The sequence below is a fragment of the Semicossyphus pulcher genome, unplaced genomic scaffold, assembly GCF_022749685.1.
Source record: "Semicossyphus pulcher isolate SPU_LCO1_2020_fin unplaced genomic scaffold, fSemPul1.0.p SCAF_4, whole genome shotgun sequence".
Classification (NCBI taxonomy): domain Eukaryota; kingdom Metazoa; phylum Chordata; class Actinopteri; order Labriformes; family Labridae; genus Semicossyphus; species Semicossyphus pulcher.
In genome coordinates this window covers 16,363,847-16,390,293 of record NW_027211715.1, presented here as the reverse complement: position 1 = coordinate 16,390,293, position 26,447 = coordinate 16,363,847, and the positions used below count along the sequence as shown (strand labels likewise).

General features: G+C 41.9%; 1 protein-coding gene across 1 annotated transcript in view; it reads left to right on the top strand.

The window, feature by feature from the left end:
- Nucleotides 1–24,570, top strand: part of atf6 (activating transcription factor 6) — a 35,401-nt gene extending 10,831 nt beyond the window's left edge. The window contains exons 8-16 of the mRNA XM_069679441.1: nt 3,363–3,548; nt 3,663–3,754; nt 6,692–6,835; nt 8,931–9,026; nt 9,147–9,249; nt 9,776–9,846; nt 11,628–11,739; nt 15,982–16,066; nt 23,800–24,570. Of these exons, the coding sequence (XP_069535542.1) occupies nt 3,363–3,548; nt 3,663–3,754; nt 6,692–6,835; nt 8,931–9,026; nt 9,147–9,249; nt 9,776–9,846; nt 11,628–11,739; nt 15,982–16,066; nt 23,800–23,996 (1,086 nt within the window). The 3' untranslated portion in view covers nt 23,997–24,570. The remainder of the gene's footprint in view (nt 1–3,362; nt 3,549–3,662; nt 3,755–6,691; nt 6,836–8,930; nt 9,027–9,146; nt 9,250–9,775; nt 9,847–11,627; nt 11,740–15,981; nt 16,067–23,799) is intronic.
- Nucleotides 24,571–26,447: the final 1,877 nt, after the last annotated feature.

Genomic DNA, 26,447 nt, shown 5'->3' with positions numbered 1-26,447 from the left:
TTGTTTTCTCTCTTCACCTGTATTCACTCAGCAGGCTTTCTCCCTTTCAGCAGCTCCCTTTAGCATGCAGCTTGCTACTTTGCAGCTCTTCATGAGCAGCTCCGGTTGTGTGGCCTGCTCATGGGTACCTCTGCTTTTTTTTTAATGTTTTTATTTTTCAACATAAAAAAAATATGTGGTTGAAAGGATGAAATAATAAAGCAAAAGTACAAAATACACATCAGAGTATAGAACATAACCACCAGACTAAAATATAAACAAAAGCTACCCTGGCCTCCTGGGTACATTGAGACATACAGAAACAGATGGTATTGTTGTTTGCTGTTTCTCATTTTAAGACATTTATAATGTTACAATGTTGGATGTCCAAACTAAACGTGGGTGAAGTTTTAAATCTGTAGGTAAAAGTATGTTGGAGTAATCCCCAGGCTTCTCAGCTCAGTCTGCAGGCTGCTGTGAATGCCAGGTTTCAAACATAGACTGTATAAATAATGGACGTCCACCTGTCACTCAAGTGACCCTGCTCCTATAAGTTAAAGCTTAATACAATTTAAAAAAAATAAAAAAATAAAAAATAAAAAATCATCCCCGTACAGTTATCTTGTACAATGAAATTAGCTAGGCCAGGCTGTAAACGTGTTTATTTCTGCTGTTAAAATTGGCATTTTCCCATCTGCTGTAATGTTATTTCTTGTTTTCTGGAGCCAGCCTCTAGTGGTCACTCAAGGAACTGCAGTTTTTTGCACTTCCGCATTGGCTTAATTTTTCAGCACCCGGGGGTTGCCGCTTGGTTTCAGGTTTTTTCTACACTCTGAACTTTGTGACATCACAAAGTGCAGCCTCAGCAGGCTTCGGAGAGCTGGCCAATCAGAAGAAAGTGGGCTTGTAGGGGCGGGGTTTCTTAAAGAGACAGAGCTGACTGTGTCGTTTAAGGTAGAGGCTGATGAGGGCCTGCACAGAGCACCAGAGTTAGAAAAATGTAGTTTTTTAACTGTAAATTATGCTAAGCGACTCCACAGTTATCACAGAGTGAAATATGATTTGGTCCATTATTGGTACAGTTTTATATATAAGGCAATTCTTGGTCTGCTTCCACACTACTTATGTGTTTTTATCACGCAGAAAAGTGCTGGACAATATTTACTGCGTTCTCGGGACTTCATCTTACTCTCTGTCCCAAATGCCCAGACAGGAATTGGGAAAAGGGCTTTTGGGTATTCTGCACCCTCAGCCTGGAATTTGTTGCAGAATGACTTGAAACTGAAGGAACTACTCTCGTTAAATGCTTTCAAATCTAAAATGAAAGACTTAGAGGCAGATTCCATAAGATGTCGATGTCTTTAAATTGCCTGCTTGTACAACTTTCGTTTCGTTCGTTTGTCCCTGTTTGTGCGTCTGTCTGCAACTTTGTGTTTTTTTGCTGCAGTCTTGGCCAGGTCTCCCTTGAAAAGGAGATTCTTAATCTCAATGGGACTACCTGGTTAAACCTGTTCGAAATTAGCATAATACCCCCCCCTTTAAATTTGGGTACATACACACATACCCATAATAACAAACATCACATACAGGGTAGCCGAGGCTTTCTATTTAATCACTTTGAAAGGTAGCGGTTGAGGGGAGCTTTTTTTCACACTGACTTTTCCCACAAACACATAAAGAGTGTAAACCAGTGTCTAATTTTCCACCTATTCATGTGAGCTTTATTAAGAAATGCCACTCTGCCATCTTTCGCCTCCCCCCGCCCTACATTTTCCTCCACATCCTGGTGGCGATGTGAAGTTCCCCCTGCTCTCCACTCTCTCCCTGGTAACTGCTTCCATGCAGCGTTCCCAGGCTCAGACTGGTGGCACGGCTCCCAGATCTGGGCTGGGAGAGACGGAAGGGTTTCTCAGGAGACAGAACACAAATACAGGGATCCAAATAACTTAATCACCAGCGGGGCTATTAGGGCTGGGATCTTAGGGGCTTACCCCTGGGGGAGGGTGTTTGTGTTTGGGGAAGGGCAGTGGAGGCGTAGCTGGGGACTTAATGGTCGATGAAGGTGTTCAATGATCACCTCAGCCGTGCGTCGTGTTGGAATAGGTCATGTTGGGATATGTGCTGTTTGGGTTAGCGTGCAGAGCTTTGATTTCGGCTGTAACCTTTGACCTTGAGTGGAAGGAATCCCATTGGTTATCCTTCCTGTAAACGAGCAGTAAAATTACTTGTACAAATAAACAAATTCACGAATAAATAAACATTTGTGTTTCCATGTTTTTAGTTAGTTAGTTTTTCGGCCCCTTAGAGTGTAAGACAATCTTTATTTTTGAGTCAGCCTTGTTCAAACACAACTAAACTAGAAATGCAGAATATTGTCCATTTATTTTCAAAGTAACTTGAGTGTAAAAGACATTTCATTCACAACAAATAAAACCAACTATTGCTGAACATGTTTTTCTTCAAATCCAGACCTTCCCCGTGTATAGTGCCTCTGTGTTTATGCATCTCAGATGTGAAGCTCAAAGCACGACACACTCTGTAAACATATCGTTGTCACATATAGAAGAGAGGTAGTGCAGGTGACCTCTCGACCTCTCAGAGGATGTCAGTGTAAATATTTTCAAACGTATGCATAATCCTGCGCACTTTACGGCTCTTTGGGGCGATGTTAAAGCCCTGATTCTGAGCAGAGGTGTCATTAACCTTGGGACACATCTTAAACATGTCCATTTATTATTCCATCACTGTAGTAAACTGAGACATCAGCAGGGTATGTTTTCCACCGAAGAATAACAAAGTCGACCCGGGCTTTTATGTAGGCGCCCCCTCCCCCTCCTCCATTTACTTTCTTGCTATGTTGTGTGTCTTTGTAGTGGTGTTTTTTTTTTACTTCTTGAAAGGAGTTCCTAGGTGTTATTCACTGTGCAACATATATCCTAAATGCGTGAATGAATGGGTGTTAGTGCGAATTGACAAAGCAGATGTTAGAGCTGCAGTGTGGGAACAGCAGTTAACATGCATAAGCATATATAACGTACTTATCTAAGGCTGAATGGATGTGTTTCCACATGCCTAAATGTGTGCATGCCGGTTTTTTCCTTCTTGACACTTGTTTGGGCGATTTCACAGAGAAATATCGCTCATATGAATAAAACCATTTTCAACCAATTGCCCCTGCGAGCAGAGAAACATGACAGTGAGAGGAGCCTGAGATCTACAACAGGTGCCTCAGACAGGCGTTTTATTGCATTTTAACAATAACCAGCCCTCTTTCCGGTTTGGATTGGTGTTGAGTGGCTGCATACATGTGTGATATAATATGTGATTTGACATAACTAATAACCCATGTCTAATTTTAATCCTTTGTCTGTGTCTCTCTGCAGTCGAAGTTGTCGCAGAGGCAGCAGCGCATGATAAAGAACCGCGAGTCGGCGTCCCTCTCTCGGAAAAAGAAGAAAGAGTATCTGCTCACGCTGGAAGCTCGCCTGAAACTGGCGCTGTGTGAGAACGAGGCGCTCAAGTGTGAGAATGGCAACCTCAAGAGGCAGCTGGAGGGCATGCTCAGTGAGGTGAGAGGCTACAGCTCTGCTAGTACTTCCAAACAGCCTACACTTATAAAAACAACGTGTGCACTGCAACAAACTTACGATTCCTTCATGCATGAATCTTGTCTGTGCTTGCAGAACAAAGTACTAAATGCTACAGCACCTAAGAGGAGAGCTGTGTGTCTCATGGTGGTGTTGGTGTTTCTCGTGCTTAACGTTGGACCAATGAGGTGAGGATTCAACACTTATGTCCAGGGTTGGGAGGGTTACTTTAAAAATGTATCCCGATACTAATAACTGTTAAAAATGTAATCAGTAACCTAATCCAAGTATCACAGTTTTAAAGTAAGGTAACTGATGACTGTCAGTTACTTTTGGATTACTTCAATACTGCTCAATACTTTTGTAATGCGTTAATTCCCCCTTTAAATGAATAGCGGTAATTATGCGCATTTCATTGTACTTTGTTTAGTCTGCTGTTCACACTACTTCACACTCAAACTTAAACTTATTCCTGTCTGAAGCTTGTGTTTTCACCCGCACCATCCCGGCTGCGGCCTTCACCAGAGTCACAAACTATTTTTCAGTAGTAGTAGAAGACGACTGGAATTCTGTGCAGCTAACGTTAGCGGTTGGTCTTACCTGTAAATTCTTTAAATTAGATGTCGAGTCCTTGGTAGGTATGCAATGGTGGGGACATTTTTCTACCAGTTAATAAACTCATAATACCCGCCGGTGTTACCGATTACACCCGACATATAAAAAAAAGGCATTGATGACGCTCAGTCCCTGTAGAGCGCTTGCTGTGATCTTCCTTTTATGTTTAAACAGAACAAATGCTTAGAGGGATGTTTCATTTTTATTTTTTTAATGAAAAACACAACAACAATAAAACTTTGCAATATTAAACATTTTAATAGGCTCCAACTTTTATGAACAAAGCGAACAAGGCGGATGACGACTTGGCGGTGGGGCATGGTGAGCATACCCGTGCTGCAATATGAAAATGCACAAAATTCGATCTATAAAGTTTTAAATAGTATAGGCCTACATAGTAAAAAAAAAGTGACATTGGCAAACATTGCCAAATAAATAATGGGAAACAAATTCAGATAGGAACCAAATAAAAAACAGAATAAAAAAGAAAACAAAGCCTAAACTCCAGGTTGTCCATAAACAACAAAATCAGGATTAAAAGCCTAACAATGATAATGATAATGATAATGATAATGATAATGATAATAATAATTATAATAATATAGAGAGTTGATAGTTGAAATTAGCAAACACTATTGAACCAAGCAAACAAATGGGACAAGTGACAATGGCGCGGATACTGCAGATTTCTGCCCAAGAAAGGCCAAACGACGATGGGGGGCGGTGGGGGAGTTATGCATTCGGTGGTTGCCTGAACACTGTGTAACACCGTGTAACACCGCGTAACACCGGTAACACCGACTACCGTAGCAAGCCTGGTCCTTGGATAATGACAGCATTTTCACAGCCGGAAGGCATAACTTGGGGGCGGTGTTGTGAGACTTGTGTGTCGTAAAGTGTCGTAACATGCGCGCAGGTACGTGGTATTATCAGAGTCGACCAGATGTTCTAGAGCATCTTTGGTGTTATATTGTCTTCATTTTAAAATGTATTTTAAAATTGTAATCCTGCTGATAATCCTCATTTTGAATAAATGTATCTGTTCTAATTACCTCTTTTTTTCTGTAGCTGTAACGGAATACAGTCTTTTTTTTTGCGCCTAATTACGTAACGTAACGTATTCTGTTACTCCCCAAGCCTGCATCATATATATGACTCTGAAGCCTGGATTGCTGAAAATAGCTGATACTGTAGCTGAAGATACAGAAAGATGACTGTTAACTGTAACATGTTGTGGACACACAAGAGTTTGATTACCGGAGGAAATCGGATGGGAAGCCCCATGACTCAGAGAGGGAATTTTGTCTCTCATGACATTACGCAAAACGCTTATTGAAAACAGTGCAGAACATCTCCCACTGAAGCTGTATGATCACACAAAGCACGTTTTCAGTTGTTACTAACACATTGGCCTAAAAATATAAAGCAATCAATGTCACAATCTGTCGCCAACATTTAAGCATACATTAAATTCACTCTCCTTTTAAAGCTCTGAGCAAATTTACCCGAACTTATTGCTTTAATTGTGGTACAATCCAGGATAATAAAGTCAGATAATGCTCATTATGTGCAATTTATATCCTTATCCAAACTGGTCAAGTTGGTCAAGAAACCAACAATTAATAGATCCTTTCTGCCAAGTGGCTCTGGTGTGTATTTTCCGTTCCTCTGTTGTTGTTTCCAGAGTTTATAGGAGTTTGTGACTAATGTGGAAATAAAGCTCGAAACACCCTGCTCGACTGTGAGGAGAGTAAACATTTACCACTTCTAAAAAAAAAGAAAAAGGAAATCATTTCAAGCTACAGAAGAAGCGTACAGCATTTGTTTATGGCAGTTTTTCTTATCTGCTTGTAATATTAACAGTGGTGACAAATTGAGACGTGTTATGTAAAACTGCACCGGGGGACGAGCTCTGATTCCACCCAGTTACCAGATGTAGAGGTTGTGTAATTCCACAAATGTTAACGATGAATTCTCCGTTCTCATGTTATAAAAATGTTTTGTTTTCTCCTGGGAGATGCTTTCTCAACCAAGATGCGAGCATCGACTTGTCCGACTTGAAAATCTGCATGCTTTCTGTGCTGGGAAAGTTTCCTGTCTGTTGTTCTCCCCGAGCTGAAAAGTCAAAGAGTTTCTTGACTCGTGCGTCTCTACCTGTGCTTACATCTGTGTGTTTTGTGTTAGGGCTCTCCTTTGGAATGTAAAATATGCCAGCTTTGAGGTCAGATCCCTTTGAAATGAAAATGCCACCCAGTGCAGTAATACCATTGAAAGAGACTGTGTGTATTTTTGCTTGTGTGCGCGCCACATTGTGCTTTGGGTTATACAGTCAAGATCAGAGTTCAGATTCTGCTTGTGGCTAGAAACAGGAACCCCTCCTGTGCGCAGGATGTGGCCCATTTGGAATTTGGCGGTCATTTCAGTCCAGTACCCAGTTCTTCTTCTAAAAAGTTTCCTCCATCCAAAGTGTCCTGATTTCACCTCCCCTCACCTATCTTCTGTTTCATCAGTCTGTTTCAGGGTGGCTCCAAACCGGACGTCTTCTCTGCGCAAAACAGCGGCAGACACCTGTTGGATTTCTCCTCAGACGAGGAAACAGAGTTCGCGACGGGGCCCGATTCCCTCCGCAGTGGCCCCTCTCAGATTGCAGACAGGTAATGATCTCACCCCTGCCCCCCTCTACACCTTTCACAACACAACGCCGTGTCAGCGGACCAGGATGCACCTGTGCCGGGGCTCAGTCTGAACTGGTACACCTCATTACGGCACGTGTAAACATGCCTGCCAGCCGGTGACCGGCCCAGCCCAAATGTCTGCCTTTCAAATGGCTCCTGGCCCCGGGCTGGTCGGTGTATAGTAGTGCTTTGAGTAACAAGGTGGGAAATTGCGGTCAGGCCTCGTTTGACATCCAGCTTTCTATTGCTGGTAACAGTTTATTTGTGTAAAGGGTTATATATTTGTCTTTCTTTTCTAAATGCACTAGAGGCCCAGCAGTCTCATTTGTAAATTGCATAAATAACATTCTTGTTTGGTACATTACCTGCACCCCCATGTCCTGAAAATGATCTTTTGCAAGGTGGTCAGAGGCTCTGATGTCTGCATGGCATTGCCAGCCTGTGTTTTGTCAGATCTCTGCGTAGGGTACGTTACATGTTAATGCAAACCATTCTGTTGAGGTATTAGGTTTCCCAGCAGCATTAAACCAGCGCAGGCAGGAAGGAACACATTAGCCTTTACAAAAGGGGTGACAGCACAGAACGCAGCAGAGAGGACGACGACAGGGGGGGGGAGATGTGCAACCTAATCTTGGGGTCCCACTGAACAGGAAGGTGTGCGTGCAGGAAGGTTAATACGGGCCCCTCCGCCAGAGTTATAATCAGGCCTCTGTGGTCTGACATGTTGTCTCGCTGAAGCATGTCCAGAGACGGGAGCGAGAGGCGTAGATGACGCGTTGGCTCTGATCAGGGAGGCCCCAGGGAGGTATAACGTCGGTGGTAGACGTTTAGGTAACAAGGCCTCTGCAGGTGGGCACAGACTGTGTGGACAGTCTACATCATCGCCTCGATCAACATAATCATTCATTCACTGAGGTATAACAGTTGTAATTTCAGTAACTGTAATGTCTGAGGAGAAGAGCCAAGTCTTGCAATGCTGCCCTGCTGATTCATAATGTATGTAAACCCACCTTATGGTAAGAACCGTGCAGACTGCTGGGCCGTTGTTTTCATCCGTTATTATCCATAATGAGGCTGGGTGTCAACCTTTTAGAGTCACAACCTCCCAGAGTAATCAAATTCATGTTGGCAGTGGGATTGCGTCAGTGGTTTTAACATCAATCCGTGCATCGACATATATCCTACAGTGACCTGTGTGTGTTCCGCAGGTACAGGGATACAGTGGATGCCGGCCCGAGCCCGGTTTATTTAAGAACAAAGGCTGAAATCCGCCAACACGCCTGCCTGCAGGCTCACCTGGCTCTTCAAGGGAATGAAAGTTGACAATCTGATCGATCACGTTACGCCCAAAACACACCGATTAATAATTAAGCCAACCTCTTTGTGCCTTGCACCCAGATTGTGCGCGGCTTGTATACCATAAATTACTTAATGCCATGCGCTTAAGACCGTGTGCTGTGTGCCGTTAATAGGGCCCACTGACTCTCACAAACACACTAAATATAATCTACTCTCAGGCAAATTATATCCCTGGCAAAGGTGATGTTTGGTGACGTATTTTATATAAAATATGTCCCCACAACCATCTCGGGACCCCCAGGTTGAGAACCACTGTCCTACAGGACGGTGATGCTCGGTCATCTGTAGCATCTTTATGATCAATCGTGTCAGGATTTATAGCAGCATGTTGATTTTAACGTGTCAGGATTTCCGCACTTCCCTTCTCAGTGTTTTCCTGCATATATTCAGCCACTGAAACTCCGCATATGTAAAGTATCAAGCATTTGGATCAATAAAACTCATTAGTCAGCAATAAAATCGAACACATTAAAGCCATGCTGTTTTTCCTTCCTGTTCCTCAGACCAATCCCGATGTGTTGCCTCCGTCAGAAGGAAAGCAGCCACGTTGGCTCTCAATTTTACTTTCAAAGCATTTTCTCAACATGTGGAAAATATTCCCAACAGATTGTTCCTGAAATCCTAACACAGATTTGCGGGCATCTGAAGAGCTTTTTATAGGTTCCACTTTTCTCTCTGTAAAGTTGTCTCTATTCACCTTCTGTCTGTGTTGTAGCTCTGAGGACAAGGCCCTGATGGTGGTGAAGGACCCCGTCTTCCTCAGGCCGCCTCCCCCCTGCCAGCCTCCTGTTAACAGGACCAAATGCTTAGAGTAAGTTAGAAGCTTTGGCGTGTAAGGCTTTTTTTTTTCTCCTTTCACTTAAAGCCACAAAAATGCTCTGATCCTCCCTGAAGTGTGAAAAAAAAAAATCTAATATATGTTGATTGGCAGGTTGGCTCATGAGTTGAGGGGCTGGGTCCACCGTCATGAAGTGCAGCAGACCAAAACCAGGCGTACGAGTAACAGCAATCACAAACACACCAGGACCATTCTGGTAAGAAAACAGAAAAACATATCTAATGGGCCGTACGACAACTTAACTTTAATTTTAGACCATTATTCTACTATAAATGTTTTTTTTTTTGGTTAGCCCAAAGCCTCTCTTTCACCACTGTTTCACCTCCCCTCACACCTTCCCTTTTCTGCCTCTCATTTTTCTTTATTGGGTGAGTTTAATCCGGCAGCCCTGAGAAAGTAAACACAACACTTAGAGGGGGAGCTGTAAGGATTAGTGCCCCCTGCTCCTTTTTTTCCATCATTTTTTTTTTCAAAATCTGTCGCACTAAGTCTAATCCATTAAGAGCTGCCTAGGCTTGTATAAACCTATTTATCATTTTACTATAAATAGAAACGTGGATGTGTTTATTTCTTACCTGTGTTGAGCTGTTTAAGCCTTAATAACACAGAAAATAACGGACCGGATTGTGCATGCTTATATGAGATAGACAATTTTCCTGCCCTCCCTAAGTGTTGAAGTGAATATTAAATTGTAGCTAATTCTGTCTTATTTTTCCAAACAGAAAACACAGAATAAGGATGCTCAGAGTGCACAGATTCTGACGGTCCAATACACAGAAACTCCTGAGGAGAAGTGAGTAAAGGACAATGTTTTTTAACTCGAACACGTGAATCATTTTTAAGCTTCAGATTATTTTCTTACAAACAATTCCCCTTTGATTTTATGCTGCATTCAGCATTTTGTAACAGCCACAGGCTCAAACATACTGTAGATTTGAGAACAAATACACAGCAATCACTGCTTGTGTGGTAAACCGACACTGTGTTGTAAACTCAAACAGTGAGCTGTGATCTGTTTGGAGCTGCAGACAGCGGTGTTTATTGTCAGCAGGATCCCAGAAGTCAATTATTTAAAGCAACTGCAGACATAACAAACTGGTGTGCTTCATTGTTCAAGAGCTGTATTCGACCAAAGAGGGTCTTTAAATGTTGCTATGGAGGGAAATAAACTTTCTATTTCAACATTTTTGGCATCGCCCGCTTTTCAAATTTTACAATCTGACCGATTTATGACACACTGATTTTAAAGCCTGACCTTTCTACGCTGCAGAAGTTTGCCGGCCAATAAGAGCCTTTTCTGCTGGACTGTTCTGTGTAGCTGAGATCAGACAGATGGACTCAATAGTTTTTTTGGCCACCTGTAGTTTCTTTTTCCAGTAATCTGTCTCTGGAGGTTATAAAACATCAAAATCCACAGAGAAATTAGTTTCAGCAGGCTCTGGAGATGTTAATGCTGCTTGCATTTTGTTTAGAGTCGCACATTGTCCGCAGCTGTAGGCTGTACCGAAGCCTTTGGCTTCCACTCAGTGTGTTATATAGTAGTGAATCAGAGGAAACAAGCCATTGAAGGGCTGCAACTTTGGATTCAGAAAATTGATTAATCTGCTGATTCTTTCCTTGATAAATTGATGAATGGTTTGGGCTATAAAATAGAAGAGTAAAATATACACATCACAATCGCCTCACAGCTAGAATGTTCCTAGTTTGAATCCTGGTCGAAGTGGGTCTTTCTGTGTGCAGTTTGCATGTTCTCCTCGTGCGTGCGTGGGTTCCCTCTGGGTACTCCAGCTTCCTCACACAGTCCACGGAAAGGCTTTTAGGTTCATTGGTGACTCCAAAGTGTGTGAATGTGAGCGCGTGTCCCTATGTGTCAGCTCTGTGATTGACTGGCGATCAGTCCAGGATGTACCCCGCCTCTCGCCCAATGACAGCTGGGATTGCCCCCCACCCTACCCCCCCGACCCTGAACAGTAGAAGCGGTATAGATAATGGATGGATGGACATTTTCTTAGAACCCAGCGTACTGTTATATTATGTTTTATTTTATCAGCAGTCTAACACCCAAAGAGAATCAGCTGACTGTACTGTAAAACAGAGAAAGCAGAAAAATTTCATATTGATATATTTAATATATTTTTGCACTCTTGCTTAAAAAAATACATTTATTATCAAAATAGTAGCCGATTAATTTCCTGTTGTTTTACTAACTGATTAAATGACAATGAGTTACAACTCTAGCTGCCATCCAGTGGCTGTGTGCATGACTGTGCATTAGCTGTTTAGTGATGATTCTGATTGTGTTACCATTTTTGTCAGCAGGGTAGAAAGTTCGGCATATGCATTAATGGTTAACAGATATACAATGTCTGTTTGACATATCAAATTATATATGTCTTTTAGGACTCACAGTTTAAATATCGGATTTAAGCATGAAATAGCCAAATATAATACAATTATCTGGCACAGAAAATGGATTATCCACATTACATTCGTTGCATTAATGCTCTTAAGTCTCTTTTTTTTCCAGTTTCAAGTATTTGTTTCTCTAATTTCCGTGTTCTTCTTTACAAACAGGAATCCCAGCAGTGAGCTGCAGGTTTACTACGCACCTCATCACACCTACAGCGACTTCTTTGATGAGATCAATCGACGTGGCGACACTTTCTACGTCGTGTCTTTCCGCAGGGTAAGTTTCAGCTCGTCTGGTCTGTTACAGTGGCTCAAGCTCTGACACAGACACGGTGCCTAATTTGACCACATCATTTTATTTATTTATTGTATTTTATTTAAAAGGGACCATGTACAGTTTAAAACATAAATGTCACCATTTGATGCACCGTAACAGATTATAGCTTCAAGCTAATTCGCATCTGTAGTCCCTTATTCGCATCTGTAGTCCCTAAGTAAAACATTTCAGTGGCAGTTGTCGCAACACTGCTCAATTTGTGATTTACGACTGGGCTTTCTTTCTCCCACATTGCCTATAAAAAGTGACAAATTAATAATATGAAGAAAAACGTATGAGTCATAAATTAGGTGCTCCTCATCAGAGAGCCTTGATTTGAGAGAAAATTGGAGGGTGGAGTAGCGAATGAAATACACACGCCCGAGGGTGTAACTACCCCTATCAAGTCCAGTTTCCTTTGTCCACTTGCAATAAAAGACCATGTTTTTGATTATCATGCATGACCATGTGTCACTGTTAATCTACTGTGTCTTTATTCAGTTGGACATTTTTCCCTGTCTGAGACTCTGAACCTGCTTTTCATTTTCCCGCTTGATATGATTAATCCTGAACATGTTCAGAAAGAGTGCTTTGCTTACTTTGGGTTTGTTTTTGACTGATGTCCTTTGTTTAAGATAATATTTATGGAGCCCCCGACCTTACATCCCTTTGCTCTTAACTGCTAACCAAGCAAAAAGAAAACACATTTTCTGCAGGGGGAAACTTTTGAGTTGAAAATTGATTTACATTAAGAAATAATACATGGCAGACATATGAGTAAACAAACATCATCGTTCCAAAGTGTTGAGCCGAGCTTGTATCCCACTGTGCACCTCTGGACTCTCATAGGAGTTTAAGCCCTTAAATCCTCAGTATTACTCACATGGGCGGGAGTTTAGAAGCATGTGGTCAAAGATCAAGACCTTGTGTCACCAAAGGTTTGCTCTGAGTTGGCATGGTGACAGCGGGTACAATGGTAACAATGGTGTAACCGAGTGGAGGGCCTCGGCGGGTCAAGTGGCCGTCCTTCAGTTTGTGGCAGCTTTGTGCTGCATGAGCACAGAGAGTGTTTCTCTAAAATACAAGTAAGGCCGTTCGGTTTGTTAGTATTGGAAAATAGTGGAATATTCCTTTAAAAATGTCAACTCTTTTCCTCCTCGCCTGCTCGCTTTGGAAGTGCTTTGTTTTTCCTAGTGGCCTTTTTAACTGTTACGGACCTTTTGTTAGCTTTTCTCACTCCGTTTATTTGCCTGTATTTTGTTTCCTGGGTTTCAGGGTGTCTGTGTGTGTGTGTGTGAGTGTGTGTGTGTGTGTGTGTGTGTGTGTGTGAGTGTGTGTGTGTGTGTCTGTGTGTGTCTGAAAAAGGGGGTGTGCTTTTGTATTTTTCTGTTCCATCAGTATGATGTTATTACAATGCTGCCAAAACTCTGGATCAAATTTGGAATTTGTTTATACTTTCGAGCCAATCACTACCAAATCTTGACTTTTGTCTCTCTCTGCTAATATCGTTCATCAAGTTCATCATGGCCCGCTCTTGCCTTGGCTGGCAGTTGAGGTCAGTCTTGACAGGATGTTGAACGCCCAAATTGGCCACGCTCAGGTCAAGGTTGCTTTAAACCCTCGACAGATACACGACCACCTGTGGCCTTGTCTAAGCGTGAAATGTGGTGAGGTGATGGAAAACATAACAAGAGCAAAATATGGAGCTCTTACTCCATCGTCACTTTGCGGTTTAGCTTTGCTCCTCGTGTTATTGCAGCACCTGCGGCTTTATATAAGTGTGCATTGAGGTGACGTGGTGGAAACACTGGCTGCTTTCACTGTATGTACCCATCCAATAAGGTTGAAGGAAAATTCACCTGTTGTCATGGCAGCTTGACGAGCTCGCCAGTCCCCTGATGATGAGCAGTGATGGGAATTGGTGTTTTCCTCTTTCCTGCCATCCTTAAAAACAACACTCACTGTAAAAAAAACACTGTAAATGAAAGGTACAAGTATTCTTATTAGCTGATGCATTATTTTAGAGTCATTTTAAGGATGGCTGTCTTATTCAGATGAATCCAATAGAAAAATATCTCACATAAATTCTGTTTTGTTTTAACATCGTCTTCATTATTAATGACACTTTTCCCCAAGTCAGTATGTTTCATATCATACAAGCCTATCCTCCTGCTGTTATCCATTTCCCAACCTCAGACCATACTCCCGCCTGTCATCGCCTTAAACCCCCTCATTTTTCATTTCACCCAGGCTGAATTTTGCAAGCCTGGTGTGATAAAGTTAAACAGGTTTTACTTGGTCATTTGGTAGATGGAAGGCAACAAAAGCTCCAGTCTAACAAATGATGAAGACCAAATATGGTTGATTTCCTCTGCAGAGTTACCCTCCACTTATTTTACACATAAAGGTCAGTTTAGTCATAATGGGTAATAGTAGTTGCAGAATGGCCCGGCAGGAGCTTGGCAAAGTTAAAAAATAAGAGGGGGCGGACATGCAGAGTTTGTAATTAGCTTTTGGAAAGCAGGGGGATTCTTATAAATTATGCTAGATCTGTATTATGGGAAATGTAGGATAAAGAATTTGAAATAATGCTGTAAACTAAAGGTCAGGATATCAGAGCCGAGATGATATTCAGTACAACATCACAACCTCGAGCGTGATATAGCTTTTATACAACAGTTATACAAGCGGCAAATAGAAGTAATAGTAACAGTAATTATCAGTTACAGATTATTTTTTGCTCCACCAACTCAACTAGTTCCGAGATGCATTGCGCGCAAATTCAAACAAAATGGCGGACTTCTAAACAGCCTAGGAATACACTTTAAAATGTAAACATTTTTGGTTTCAACTCAATTGAATAGCAAGTGTTACACGGGTTTAAGAAAACGAAAGGGCCCTTGAAATAGGTTAACTTACTCGACGTTAGTTATGCTAGCTAGTTAGCCCGCTAGCTACCTTTTGCTAGGCGACAGGAGCGGTGTTTGGTGACGCAAGGGTAGACCAGACCGTCTCATTTCAGTTCGGCTTTGACAGTCTACGCGGGCTATGTATGGAGCATCCTCCGTGGACCGCCTCTTTTGAAGGATGCAGCCCGTGGATTGGGATACAGTTAATGTCTACAGCTTACCACAGATCAGCTGTTTTTTATCATGTACATTAATCTGTTTGTTTTAATTTATCATCAACCAGTGAAATAAGAATCTGCTAAGTTACCAGCTTGATTAATGTGGTCTGCTGTGATGTCAATTAACAGTATTCAGAACACTTAGCTGAGGTGGAGTGATGAAAGTCCCAGTGATGTTATCTGTATCAGCACTCATTGAATGCCTTTTGTCCAATCAGAACACTTCGGAACTAACTGTTGTATCATATTGAGCATTCTTTAATGACTCCTGTGAGGTACATAATGCTAAGGAAGTTCACTGCTAAATTCATTGAGTGCCCCTTTAATTGTGCTCATAGCAGCAACTGTATTGTTGCTGGTTCTTCAGCTCATATAAAAGTTCTCAAATCGTTTGAGTTCAGGTCATTTTTCTTCATGTCTTAAATCTTCTGATTCATAATTTCCTGTCAAGTTTGCTTGATACTTTTTTCTGTCAGTTTTGCTAATCTGTTTGTTGTCCCTCCAAAATGAGCAGTTGATGTATACCGCAGAGCTCGAACCCCATAATTGTGTGTGCGAGTCACATGCGTATTTGCACATTAGCACATTCCTCTCCACCACATTTCCTTCTGCGAGGATGTGCTCAGATTATAACTTTCCCTCTTATTGTATAATGACTTTTACAAACGCTGTTTTTAAAGCGTCAGAAACTGATGTCTGCCGTTTTGATCCAAGATTTCTAGTTGTTTCAACAAGTGATTCACTGCATTGAAAAAGTGCTTCAGTGATTCAGGATGAAAGTATTGATATTAGAGCCGTTTTCACTGTTTACGTGATGGGGCGAGGCATGAAAAAAGTTCTCAGTTTGAAGGATTATCTGACTAGAAAAGAACTAATGGAAATACTTGTCTCACGCCAGGACCTTTGAACCTCCCAGGAGACCATTGCATCATTGATAGTCTCAAGTTGTTAATTCGAGTCCTCCAGTTGGTCTCCTCCTCAGAGTTATAAACTCGGCTCCAAACCTTGATCAACAACTCGTGAATGCATTCAACCAAACGTTTTTTGATCGATGACCCGCTCTTCTTTTTTTCCAGGATCATCTCCTTCTTCCTGCCACCAGCCACAACAAGGGAAGTCGACCCAAGATGTCTGTGGTGTTGCCAGCCATGAACATAAACGGTATGCACAATCGCAGCAGCTGAAGAGTTAGGTCACTCAACACAATGTAACAGATGAGAGGCAAGCTGGGAGCAGATTCAGAAACACGTCTCCTCACAAGAATGCATTAAATGTGGTCTCACACACTTGTAAGGAAAGCTTTTAGGACCAAAATAGGGCACTAAAGCCTATTAAGGTGATATTGATCCTTTTTCCATCCATTCTAAATCTATGTTTTCTAAGATCTGCTTTCCTGGATTAAGAGTGTGAGTTTAACTTAGATGAAAGTTTCTTTATAGGCTTTCTTTGCCAAGAAGTTTCTTTGACTTCTGGCATCTTGTCAGTCGAAGGTCTTTGCTCCCTCCCTCTGAGCCCTGTGTGGTTTCTGTTTTGTCCTTCAGCCTCTGATTATACTCTCTGGTGCGTTGATGTTCAGTGTCTGTGCAGCCACTGATCGAACCACACACAGACACAGAGTTAAGAATATATATAGCTTTTTCAAGGTGGTCATTTCCTTTCGGCTATGAGTACATGTATGTTAAAAAAAAAGGCCAAGACTCTAGTTTTGGTACAAGATACTTACTCATATTCTTCTCCGTGGATCTGATCATTTGCCTTCATTTTCTCTTTATATACCCATTTTTGTAGCCTGTAAATGTAATAACAGAATAAACTCAGGTAGAAAAGATTAAAAGAAAATTGGAAAAAAAGGAAATGAGGAAGTTGAGGCCAGGCTGATAGATACAAAATGTACTGAAATTATGGTTTTGTATTATTTTTAAAATCTAGTATTATAAAACAAAACAAAAAAGCCCTAATGCTAGCATGAAAACCTAGCTTATTACATCTTTGTTACTACATACATGCATTTCTTGAATTGTTACATCCATTGTCTCTACAACAGTTTGTATTAGCTAACAAGACAAAAAGTTTTACAAGTACCCCAAAAGAATCCAGTCCAGTATCATTCTTTTCACTGGTCTCATCATAAGATGGACGACGCCTCTCCATTGCTCTCATTGTACTAAAGTGAAGCCAAAGCACCCCTGAGGCGGGCGCTGCCATCGTGCACTGGTGACCGTTTTTGGAGCCAGAGTCTGCGCAGTAGAGATCGAAAAAACAGCAAAGATCCCTCATGAGGGCGTATATAACAGCAGAACAGCTTCTTGTGTTGGTCTGAAGCCAATATTAAAGGTTATGGAGAGTTCAATGACTGTAGTGATCGTTTTAGTTATGTCTCTTCTCACCGCTCCGCCTCTACTCTGCTAACCCGGAACAGATCGGCTGCAGGAGCCGTATTTGTCAACAGAGCTGTCAATCATCCTTTTTACAGCATCAAATAACTAATTAAAAATAAAATTGTCAGAAAAATGAACACTTGGACTTAAAGCAGCATGATAAGAACTAACTATAATGACAGAAACCATTTATTTGACATGTATTTAGATTTTATAGTTTGACTCATGTCCCATCTGTTAACATGGAGGAGGCGGGCTTTATGACCTATACTGCAGCCAGTCAGCAGGGGGCGTTAGAGATGTTTTGGCTTTACTTTTAGGGAGCCGTCATGTCATCTATCTTTTTATACAGGCTATCCCAACAGTGCCACCTTCAGGCAAGAATAAAGTAATAGTATTTGCAACTTTGACACGTCGGCAGAGTATTGCAAGTGCTTTCTGCTTCTGCGTTTTTGTGGTGTTACCTTTCTGGTTAATTCTACACTGCTCGCAATGTCGCTACGATTCCTCCTCCTCCTGGTAAATGTGAGTTTGTGAAGTGTGGATGTTTAGCTAAGAAAGCACAAATGTAGAATCTGAACATGACCCTTGTGAAATGTCAGTATTGTTTCGGTGAGGAAAAATCGAATCATTTATGGAGCTAATACAGGTTGTGTTTAGATTAGAGAGCAGGGATGGAGCTCATTTCCTCATAGAGAGAACAATTGCTGTCCACAGCTTGTCAGTGCAGTGAATAAGCTCATGGGTGGTAGTCAAAGTGCACTTGGTTTGCAGTTTGGGGGCGGGTTGTGGTTTCCATCAGCCCATTTAAGAAGCAATCACCCGTTTATTTGACCGCCTTTAAAACAAACCCATCCAAAACATTATAACACTGATAGGCATGAGGTATGCGTCCGTATCTGGTTACATTACTGGCCAAACGCTGGACTTCCACTGCTCAGTTTGTTGCCTAATTGTTTTTTTATGAATAAATTCAGCAGATGTTTCTTATTTCCATGAGTTCATCATAGCTTTAGTCCATTTTCCTTTTAATGTGCTGGGTTATCCATCAAGTAAGTCAAAGTCAGGCCATCAGATATTTCAGTGGAAAGAATTCTTCCATGGCAAAAAGCTGCAGAGTTAATTATCAGGTGGATTGATTTTCACCAAGCCTGCGGGACAGTGAGCTGAAGGGAAGCCGACTCATGAGGGAGTGTGTTTGTTTAGGGCGTGAGCAATTAGGAGGCGACCTGTTGTTGTTGGCTGTTAACCCGCCATTTTTATCTGAAATCCTCTTGTTCCTCTGTTACCTCCTCAGCTTTGTGATCTGATTTCAACCAGCTCTGAGAGGAGTGAGTCAGTGGAATGTGAGCCTCTTACTCAGCAAGGAAGACATGGCCGTTGGGAAATAAGTTTTTTTTTTTCTGAGAGGGTGGTGTTAGAGATGAAGATTGATGAAGGTAAACATTGTTCTTGGTTGGTCTTGTCAGGGAGGAATGTTAAGGTCTGTGCCGGTCAGATGGCCCATTGAAATAGCAGTAAATAGTGAAATCCAAGACCTCCTTTTCAGCTAATTGTTGAAATAGCCAAACAAAGGTGGCATTCAGGAGGAGATATCAGGGTCTTGAAGGATTCTTGTTAGCTCAAGAAAGCGGTCTTGGATTAGCATGATCTGTCATGGTCGCAAATTCAGCCTTTCTTCTGTTCTTCTGTGCCAGATGGATTGAGGTTTGCATCTATTACGTTTGCTGCGCCATGTGGTATCTTTTAGAGAGAGGACTGAGAGCAGTTTTGTCTGAACATATCCAGTAGCTTCAGTTTCTGATGAAACAACTGCTCCTCCTGGTAAACCTCGTTGACCTGTCGGCAAAGATTGCAGCTAAAAATCAAGCCAACAGAGGCTGATGGTGATTCCCTCGTGGCACAACACCAGCACGGTCCTCCCTCCTTCAACGTATAAAGCCCCATGTGTGACACAGATGACAGCCTGCAAGTAGCACTTCAGATTTATGTTGCCTTTGTTTCAATCTCTGAAGTGATTAAGTGCAAATGTACACGTTGAGCTGGGCGCTATCCGTCGTTAAGCAGAAACGCTGTCGCCTTTCTGGAGCGGGATTGCTGCTGCACAGTGACGGATAATTCTTTCCAGCTCCCAGTTTCAGCTCTACTTTAGGAATGCCTTCCTCCTCCAGTTACTAAATGGTTTCATCTGGAGGAGGTGGATCGACTCTGTTAATCCTGAGTGAGCGTTTGGTCTGTCTCGGTCAATAACTGAACACCGAAGATAGAGACTTTGATGTAAGCCTTCGTCTGTTCCTCTCTCACTGTGCGTCCACGGTTCAGGGGTTCTGTTAAAGTTACTTGACCTCGACGTTCTTGATCTTCTGTGAAAATATATGCGACTGAGCTCTGGCTCCTCATAAGGACTGAAGGGCTTGTTTATTTAATGATCCTCTGAGTTTGAAAGTGGCTCAATCAAGTGGAAGTGACATGTTTTGAGGAGAGGAATGTTTGGGCGATTACATCATATACAGGTGGATCGACTGTGGGAGACGCTCTGCAGTCTATTTTTACTTCTCTGAGATTGTACATGTGCAGCGAGGCTAACAGGCAGCTTTCACGGGGGGGGTTCAAGGTAGAGCTTCACCTCACTGAAGGAGTTGGGGGTCACATTTTCCTACTCCTCTAATTTAAACAAATATCCCCAACAGTGTTTTGAAAAGGACTCTTAATAAATCAAATGTTTAACACCTTGCAAACCTTGAAAAACAAATTCCAACATGTGCAAGTTATTCTTTGCCAGAGCAACTTATTTTTAGTTTGAAAGTACTTTAAAGTAAGGCTGCACGGTGGTGCAGTGGTAAGTGCAGTCGCCTCACAGCTAGAAGGTTCCTTGTTCGAATCCAGGTCCTAGGCTCCAGCCCCCCTCGACCCTGAACAGGATAAGCGGTATAGATAATAGATGGATGGTTGGACTTAAATCTAAATAATAGCCATGCTTGATGGCGGTGTTGGCAGTCAGTCCAAATCTTAATCAGACTAAAATATCACACAACTGCTTGACTACAACTACAGACGTTTATGGTCCCCAGACAGTGAATTTCACCAACTTTGTTGATCCCATGACTTTCCTTCTTGCACTACCACATGGTTGACAATTTTTGTTTATAGTCAAATTTCTCAAGAACTATTGGATGCTGTAAAATGTAGTTCTGATACCCATGTCCCCCTTCAGGACCGTGATTGTAATTACTTGGTCATCCTTTAATTTTCCTCAAACACCAACATCCGATTACATTTGACACATTATCCTGTATCTGGCTTTAACACTGAATAGCTGCAAAACTAATGACATAACCATTGGCCTTAGCTGTATATAAGCTGTGTCCCAATCCAGGAGCTGCAGCCTTCGAAGGAGGCGGTCTACGGAGGATGCGTCGTTCATAGCCTGCGTAGACTGCTAAAGCCAAACTGAAATGAGAGTGAGTGAGTGAGGATTTCCGGTTTGCGTCACCAGCTGTTTCCGCCCTTACCCTTGCGTCACCAAATGTTGCTGTCGCCTAGCAACAGGTAGCTTGCAGACTAACTAGCTAGCATAACGTCACGTAACTTAACCTATTGTTTTAAAGATAATTTGTTTCAAGGGCCCTTTCGTTTTTTTTAACGAGCTAGTCGATTGAGTTGAAACCAGCCCATTCCTCAGCCGCTTAAGAGTCCGCCATCTCGTTTGAATTTGGCCAGCAATGAATCTCAGGATACGTTGGGCCGCGAAGGATGCACCTGATGGATCCTTCGCGGCCTGGGGAAAAGGAGGACGCATTTTTCGGCAGCATCTAAAGGAGCCTTTGAATTGGGACACAGCTATAGTTGTCACAGCTAAAAATTGCAAATGTTAGCAGGCTAAAGTGCCAAACAAAGATAGCCAACCCGCCAAATAACGGCAAGTAAGCATTATCGCTGTGAGCATGTTAGCATGTAGCTCAACGATGTGCCAAAGTGCAGGTATAATGCTAGCAGGGCTGCAGACTGTCTTGTTATTGCCTGGAACATTCTTGAATAATTAATCAATTAATTTTATTAACTAATTTTAACAGTTAAAATTCACTTTATTGTTCTACATTGTGTTGTGCATCCCATCGTAGAACATCCCAATCATACATTTAAAAAAGGTAAAGGATGTGCATATTGTCAGAACTTCCCTGAACATTGGGTTATGTGAAAGCTCAAGTAACCTTGTTGCAATGCTATTAAACGCTCATTTATTTTTATTGACACACATTAGGCCTTGTAATGCTGCTTGAGGATGAATTGCTTCCTTTCTTATATATAAAAAATGCTTCCCTCATGAGCATGTCCTCAGAGTTTGTGCCAGTCTGGCTGCCTCTATCCTCCCTAGATGCACTCTCAGGTTTCCTCACATGCGTCTTTGCCAGACTGCAGGGTTTTATCAGCACACAGCAGCTCAGTGTGTCGCTGAAGCGCACTGGAAGGTCTCCAGATGGCACTAGTAAAAGGGGGAAGGGGATCATGTAAGAGCAGGATGGTAGATTTGGCAGCTTCTTCAAAGGGCTGCTGTTTGAAGTTTGGCCTCGTGTCGAGCGTTTGTGTGCTTCCTGTTCAGGCTTCTCAAGCAGCTGGCTGAACACAATTAAGACATTTTGGTAATTTGGTGAAAGGTGGATGTTAATGGCTTCAGTTTGAGATCATGGCCCACAAATTACAGTTTAATCACCTGGTAATTATTTGGCACTTAGAAAGTAATTATGGGGTTTAGTAGCGTAATCGTGTTCAGGGGTTAGAGAACATAAAGTCTGAGAATAAAGTGCACACAATGTAAAGCTGCATTTTGCCCCAACACAATGCATACATACATTATACACTGGCTGTAATATAAAGAAATATCTTTACCTTTTCTTCGGTCTAATAGTGTCGAGACGAACTGTCCAACCAAACCATAGTTTATTATTAAAGCTACAAGTCCTTCATGAGTACACAATTATACCCTTTTTATTAAGAGACTTCTTGCTCTCTTCCTTGCTTGCTTCATTTTGGATCATGCATGTCACATGTTTCCACCATGTGCAGAATTAATGTATATATATTTAGACGAGTGGTGGGAATGACAAAGGACGTAATATGAAGTGAATAAAATCCACAGGCTTGACTGCACAGCTATGACAGGACCTTGAACAGCAGGGGGAAACAAATTAGTTGTGATCTCATCAAGCTATATGTAGATGCACAGAGAATACATTTTCCAGCTCTGCTTCATATAGAAGGCTAATTTAAGATGCACATAGCGTGAGAAAGACGTATATCCTCACTCGGAGGATGATTTCCAGAGATGTCTGTTAAAACACTGAAGCCAAATCCCAGTTTCACTGCAGGTGCAGAAGAGGAAGTTCAGCAGCAGATGAAGTCATACTCAGCATTACGTCTTCTAACCCTGTAACGATATGAACATACGTGGACTCTTCCGGCTATTGTATTGTTACCAAGCGATCTGATAAGCTCCCTCTGAAGCGAACGTCCCATTCTATCTGCAGAGAGGCAGAAGAGGCTGATGTCTTGCACAGGTGCCTGGAAAATAGGCTGCAGCGCCCTCAGGCATTTTAAAGACACCTACTGCTTCTTTTTCTGGGTCGTATATGAGTGCACTTAACAGGCGGGCTTAGGCTTGTGTGCTCCATATGGAGCTCCATGTTATTATCGCCGACACACAAAGGAAGCCACACGTTTTGAAGTCTGCTAATGTAAATACGCAAGAGGATCCTCTCTCTTGAGAAGAATTTTACAAGCGTGTCCACTTTAAAGGATGTTCTTCCCCCAGGCTGAGCAAATTTCGGCTGTGGGAAACCACAAACCGTGCACCACACCGTTGTTTCAAGTCCAATATCTTTTCCCGAACCTGGATTTCCCCAGATAAAGCCCGAGTAATTACTTTGGAGGTCAAACCTCAGGCTGACTTTGTGAAAACGAATTCATCTTTGATAATGAACTTCAGCTCATCATTGTACTGTACACCATCTGCGGCGTGTTGCGATCTCAGGGGTTTTTTCAAACACAAAAGCCTGACTCATCAACATCAATGGCATCCTGTCCTTCAGTCTTGCCAGAGTTTCTTTTTTTTTTTCTTCCCTGAACACAAGACGCCCAAAGGATCCTGACTCATCATCAGATCTCTCTCTCTCTCTCTCTCATTTGTCTCCCTCACTCCTGGCAGACTTCCTTCTTTTCCTCCTTTCCATTTGCATGTCCCGCTTTTGTTTAGAGCTGTTTTGTTTATCTCTATGAGGGAGAAATCCAGTGTGTGACTCACCTCTGGACCCCATCTGTTGCCCTGACTCCACCAGAGCTCACAGCGGTTGTCAGGCCCCCCACCTGCCTCCAACAATACTGCAGAAACACTCCCTTTTTATGTCTTTCTGCAACAGTATAATGAAAAGTTGTGTTATGGGTGTCTTGAGTTATTAAAATAGTTTGCAATGATATAAATCCACTGTTAACAAGCTTTCTCTTCCCTTCCTGCCGTTACAGACAGCATCATAAGAGACAAAGACTACGAGGTGATGATGCAGATTGACTGTGAAGTAACAGACACAAGGATCCTCCACATCAGGTCTTCCAGCATCCCGCCTTTGCTGCGGGTCAACCACACAGACACGTTTTACCAGCACGCTTCGACTGACAACCAGGCCCCGCCTCCTGTCGGCGTGCTAATGGGGTCTGCTTAGGATCACCGGCAACACCAGGACTCTTTATAACTGCTCCGCTAAACCCATGAAGACAAACAGAACACAAGACCTCAGTTCAATTTTTTTTTAGTGTGTGTTTTAAATTTGGTGTACTACCACTGACTCTCTGATTGTGATTAAGATTTGAATGAGATCCAGTCATTACAACAAAAAAAAGTAGCTCAACTTGTCAGGAGCAGTCAGCCACATTCTTTATTAGGGGCTAATATCCGGAGGTATTCTGTAATGGGGTCCTAGCAGATGCTAGCTCCTTGTGTGGCAACACTGACTTCTCCCTGTAACCCCAGACGCTCCACATAAGGGTAATTGCTTAGCGGCAGGGTGCCGAGCATTGAACCCTGAGTCACCCCGTCATAACACAAATACTTTTACCCCAGAGCCGCTCTTCTCAAGCCTGCTCTTTCTTTTAGGTTATTAATTTTGGGACAAGCTGCAAGAGCCGGAGGAGAACACAGAAAATTATTATACACCTGAGATTATTTTCCACAAGGAACGTACCCAACTAAAGACAGAGAAACGCATTACACAATGTCGATGTTTAGAAGCCTAACAGTGGCTGAAGTTATCATCTCTCTCACTCATTTATGAACTTTTTGCCGCTCTAAACAAATTTGATTTGTGGGAAAGTAAGAGACGCCAGATTGATAACATGCAGTGAAAGAGGCGTTCAGCTAACTCAGGAAGGCAGGTGATCTGTGGAAGCTAGCAGGCTAACCACTATGTTGTTGGTTGGTTTCCAAAATATCAGGTGCTTAGTTTTTAGCATTGTATCGCCGAAGAAAAATAATTTACATCTTTGAGTGTTTGCACTGTGCTCCTCTTATATTAATGCAAATATTCAGATACTTTACATATTTATTTGTATTATTATCTAACAGTAATGCCAGCTCCTGTGGTTTGATGCAATTTGCTCATTTCTATTGTCAAAATCTATTCTGTCACAATTTATTTTCCTCTATCTGTCTGGGTATGCTTTCTTCTTATCGTTGTGTATACAATGACAAATGGTGGATTGGATTTAAACTAGTGTAAATGTTAATCCTGGGAGATTTCTTTAGTGTGATCGTCTACTTGGACATTCTAAAAGTTCATCCCCATAAATGTATCTTCACCAAATGTGAAACCCGCTCAGTTGAGCTGAAAAGGTCAATCTTTGACATGTAACCTGTAGCTGAAAACAAAGTTTGAATCTGGACCTCTCCGTCCATCGGCTAAATTGCACTTTTATTTGGTGCACTTAATGAACAATAATTTGTTGTGTGAACTTGCACTAAAAATTCAGAACCTGGGGAGATCAGTTCTGGCTTTAAATGCCTTATATTGATGTGTCTGTAACCTTGTTTTGACTTCTTAAAATTGGGGTTAAAACTTTATTTACATAAATTATACATTAGAATTAGTAATAGTAGTTTTTGCTCATACAGACGGGGCTTGTTTCGTCTGTACCTGAAATTCCTTTAACAGGGTTATATGAATGTCCATAAAAGTAGATCCAGAAAAAAAGCCACGATGTCTGTGTCTGTATTTTCTTTCCCCTTTAAGAATATATTTGATCCTCCACATCGTTTTCACTGCCCCTAAACAGAGTGTAGAGACAAAGTACAATTAAAAACCTGTGTGAGATTTTGTTTTTTATATTCTATTGAGTGCATACACCAAAATAAACACTGGATTTGTCTAACTATACGTTTGTGTGCATCCTTTGGGCTGTTGGGGGAAATCCTATAACGGCATCTTTTTGTTCAATCGGTGAAATGATGGGCTGTTCCCGGGTGCTTCCTTTTATAAAACCCCAAATTTACATCCAGTAACAGTGAATTACAGGCTTAAATAATCCTCCTCTGTATGTCTGTATTTATTTTACCCTTTTCTCTGCCTGGGGGGTACACTACGAAGACAGGATTTGCGGTTATCGAGGTAACTTCAGGGTAGATCACCATGCTAAACACATAAGAGATCAACCTGAACTAAACAACCACCTGCTGACCAATCAGGTCTTTTGATTAATATGCTTTGAGAGCAGATTGTGAGAGAGAGGGAGGAGGGAGAGAGAGAGCGGTAAAACACTTCCGCTTTACCGTATGATTTTTGATCTATTTTAATGAAAGATATTCATCACGCTTTACTTGTACAGGCCTAAAGTTTGTCATAAACGCACAAAAATACATCCGTGCAATGTGTCAATGTAATACACGTGTGTTATTATGAACAATGTATCATGCTCTAATGTGGAGTGGTGATATTATTGACTTAATTTGCAGATTGGTACGGCGTCCAGCAGCAGAGTGGATTTTACTCTGGATTACGTGTAACCTCTTCATAGTTTGTAAAATGTGCCGAGGACAGTCCCTGTGTGTGATTGGTCATACGCTGCAGACTCCGCCCCTTTTATGTGAACGTTCTCACAGACACTTATCGAGTTGATCAAGT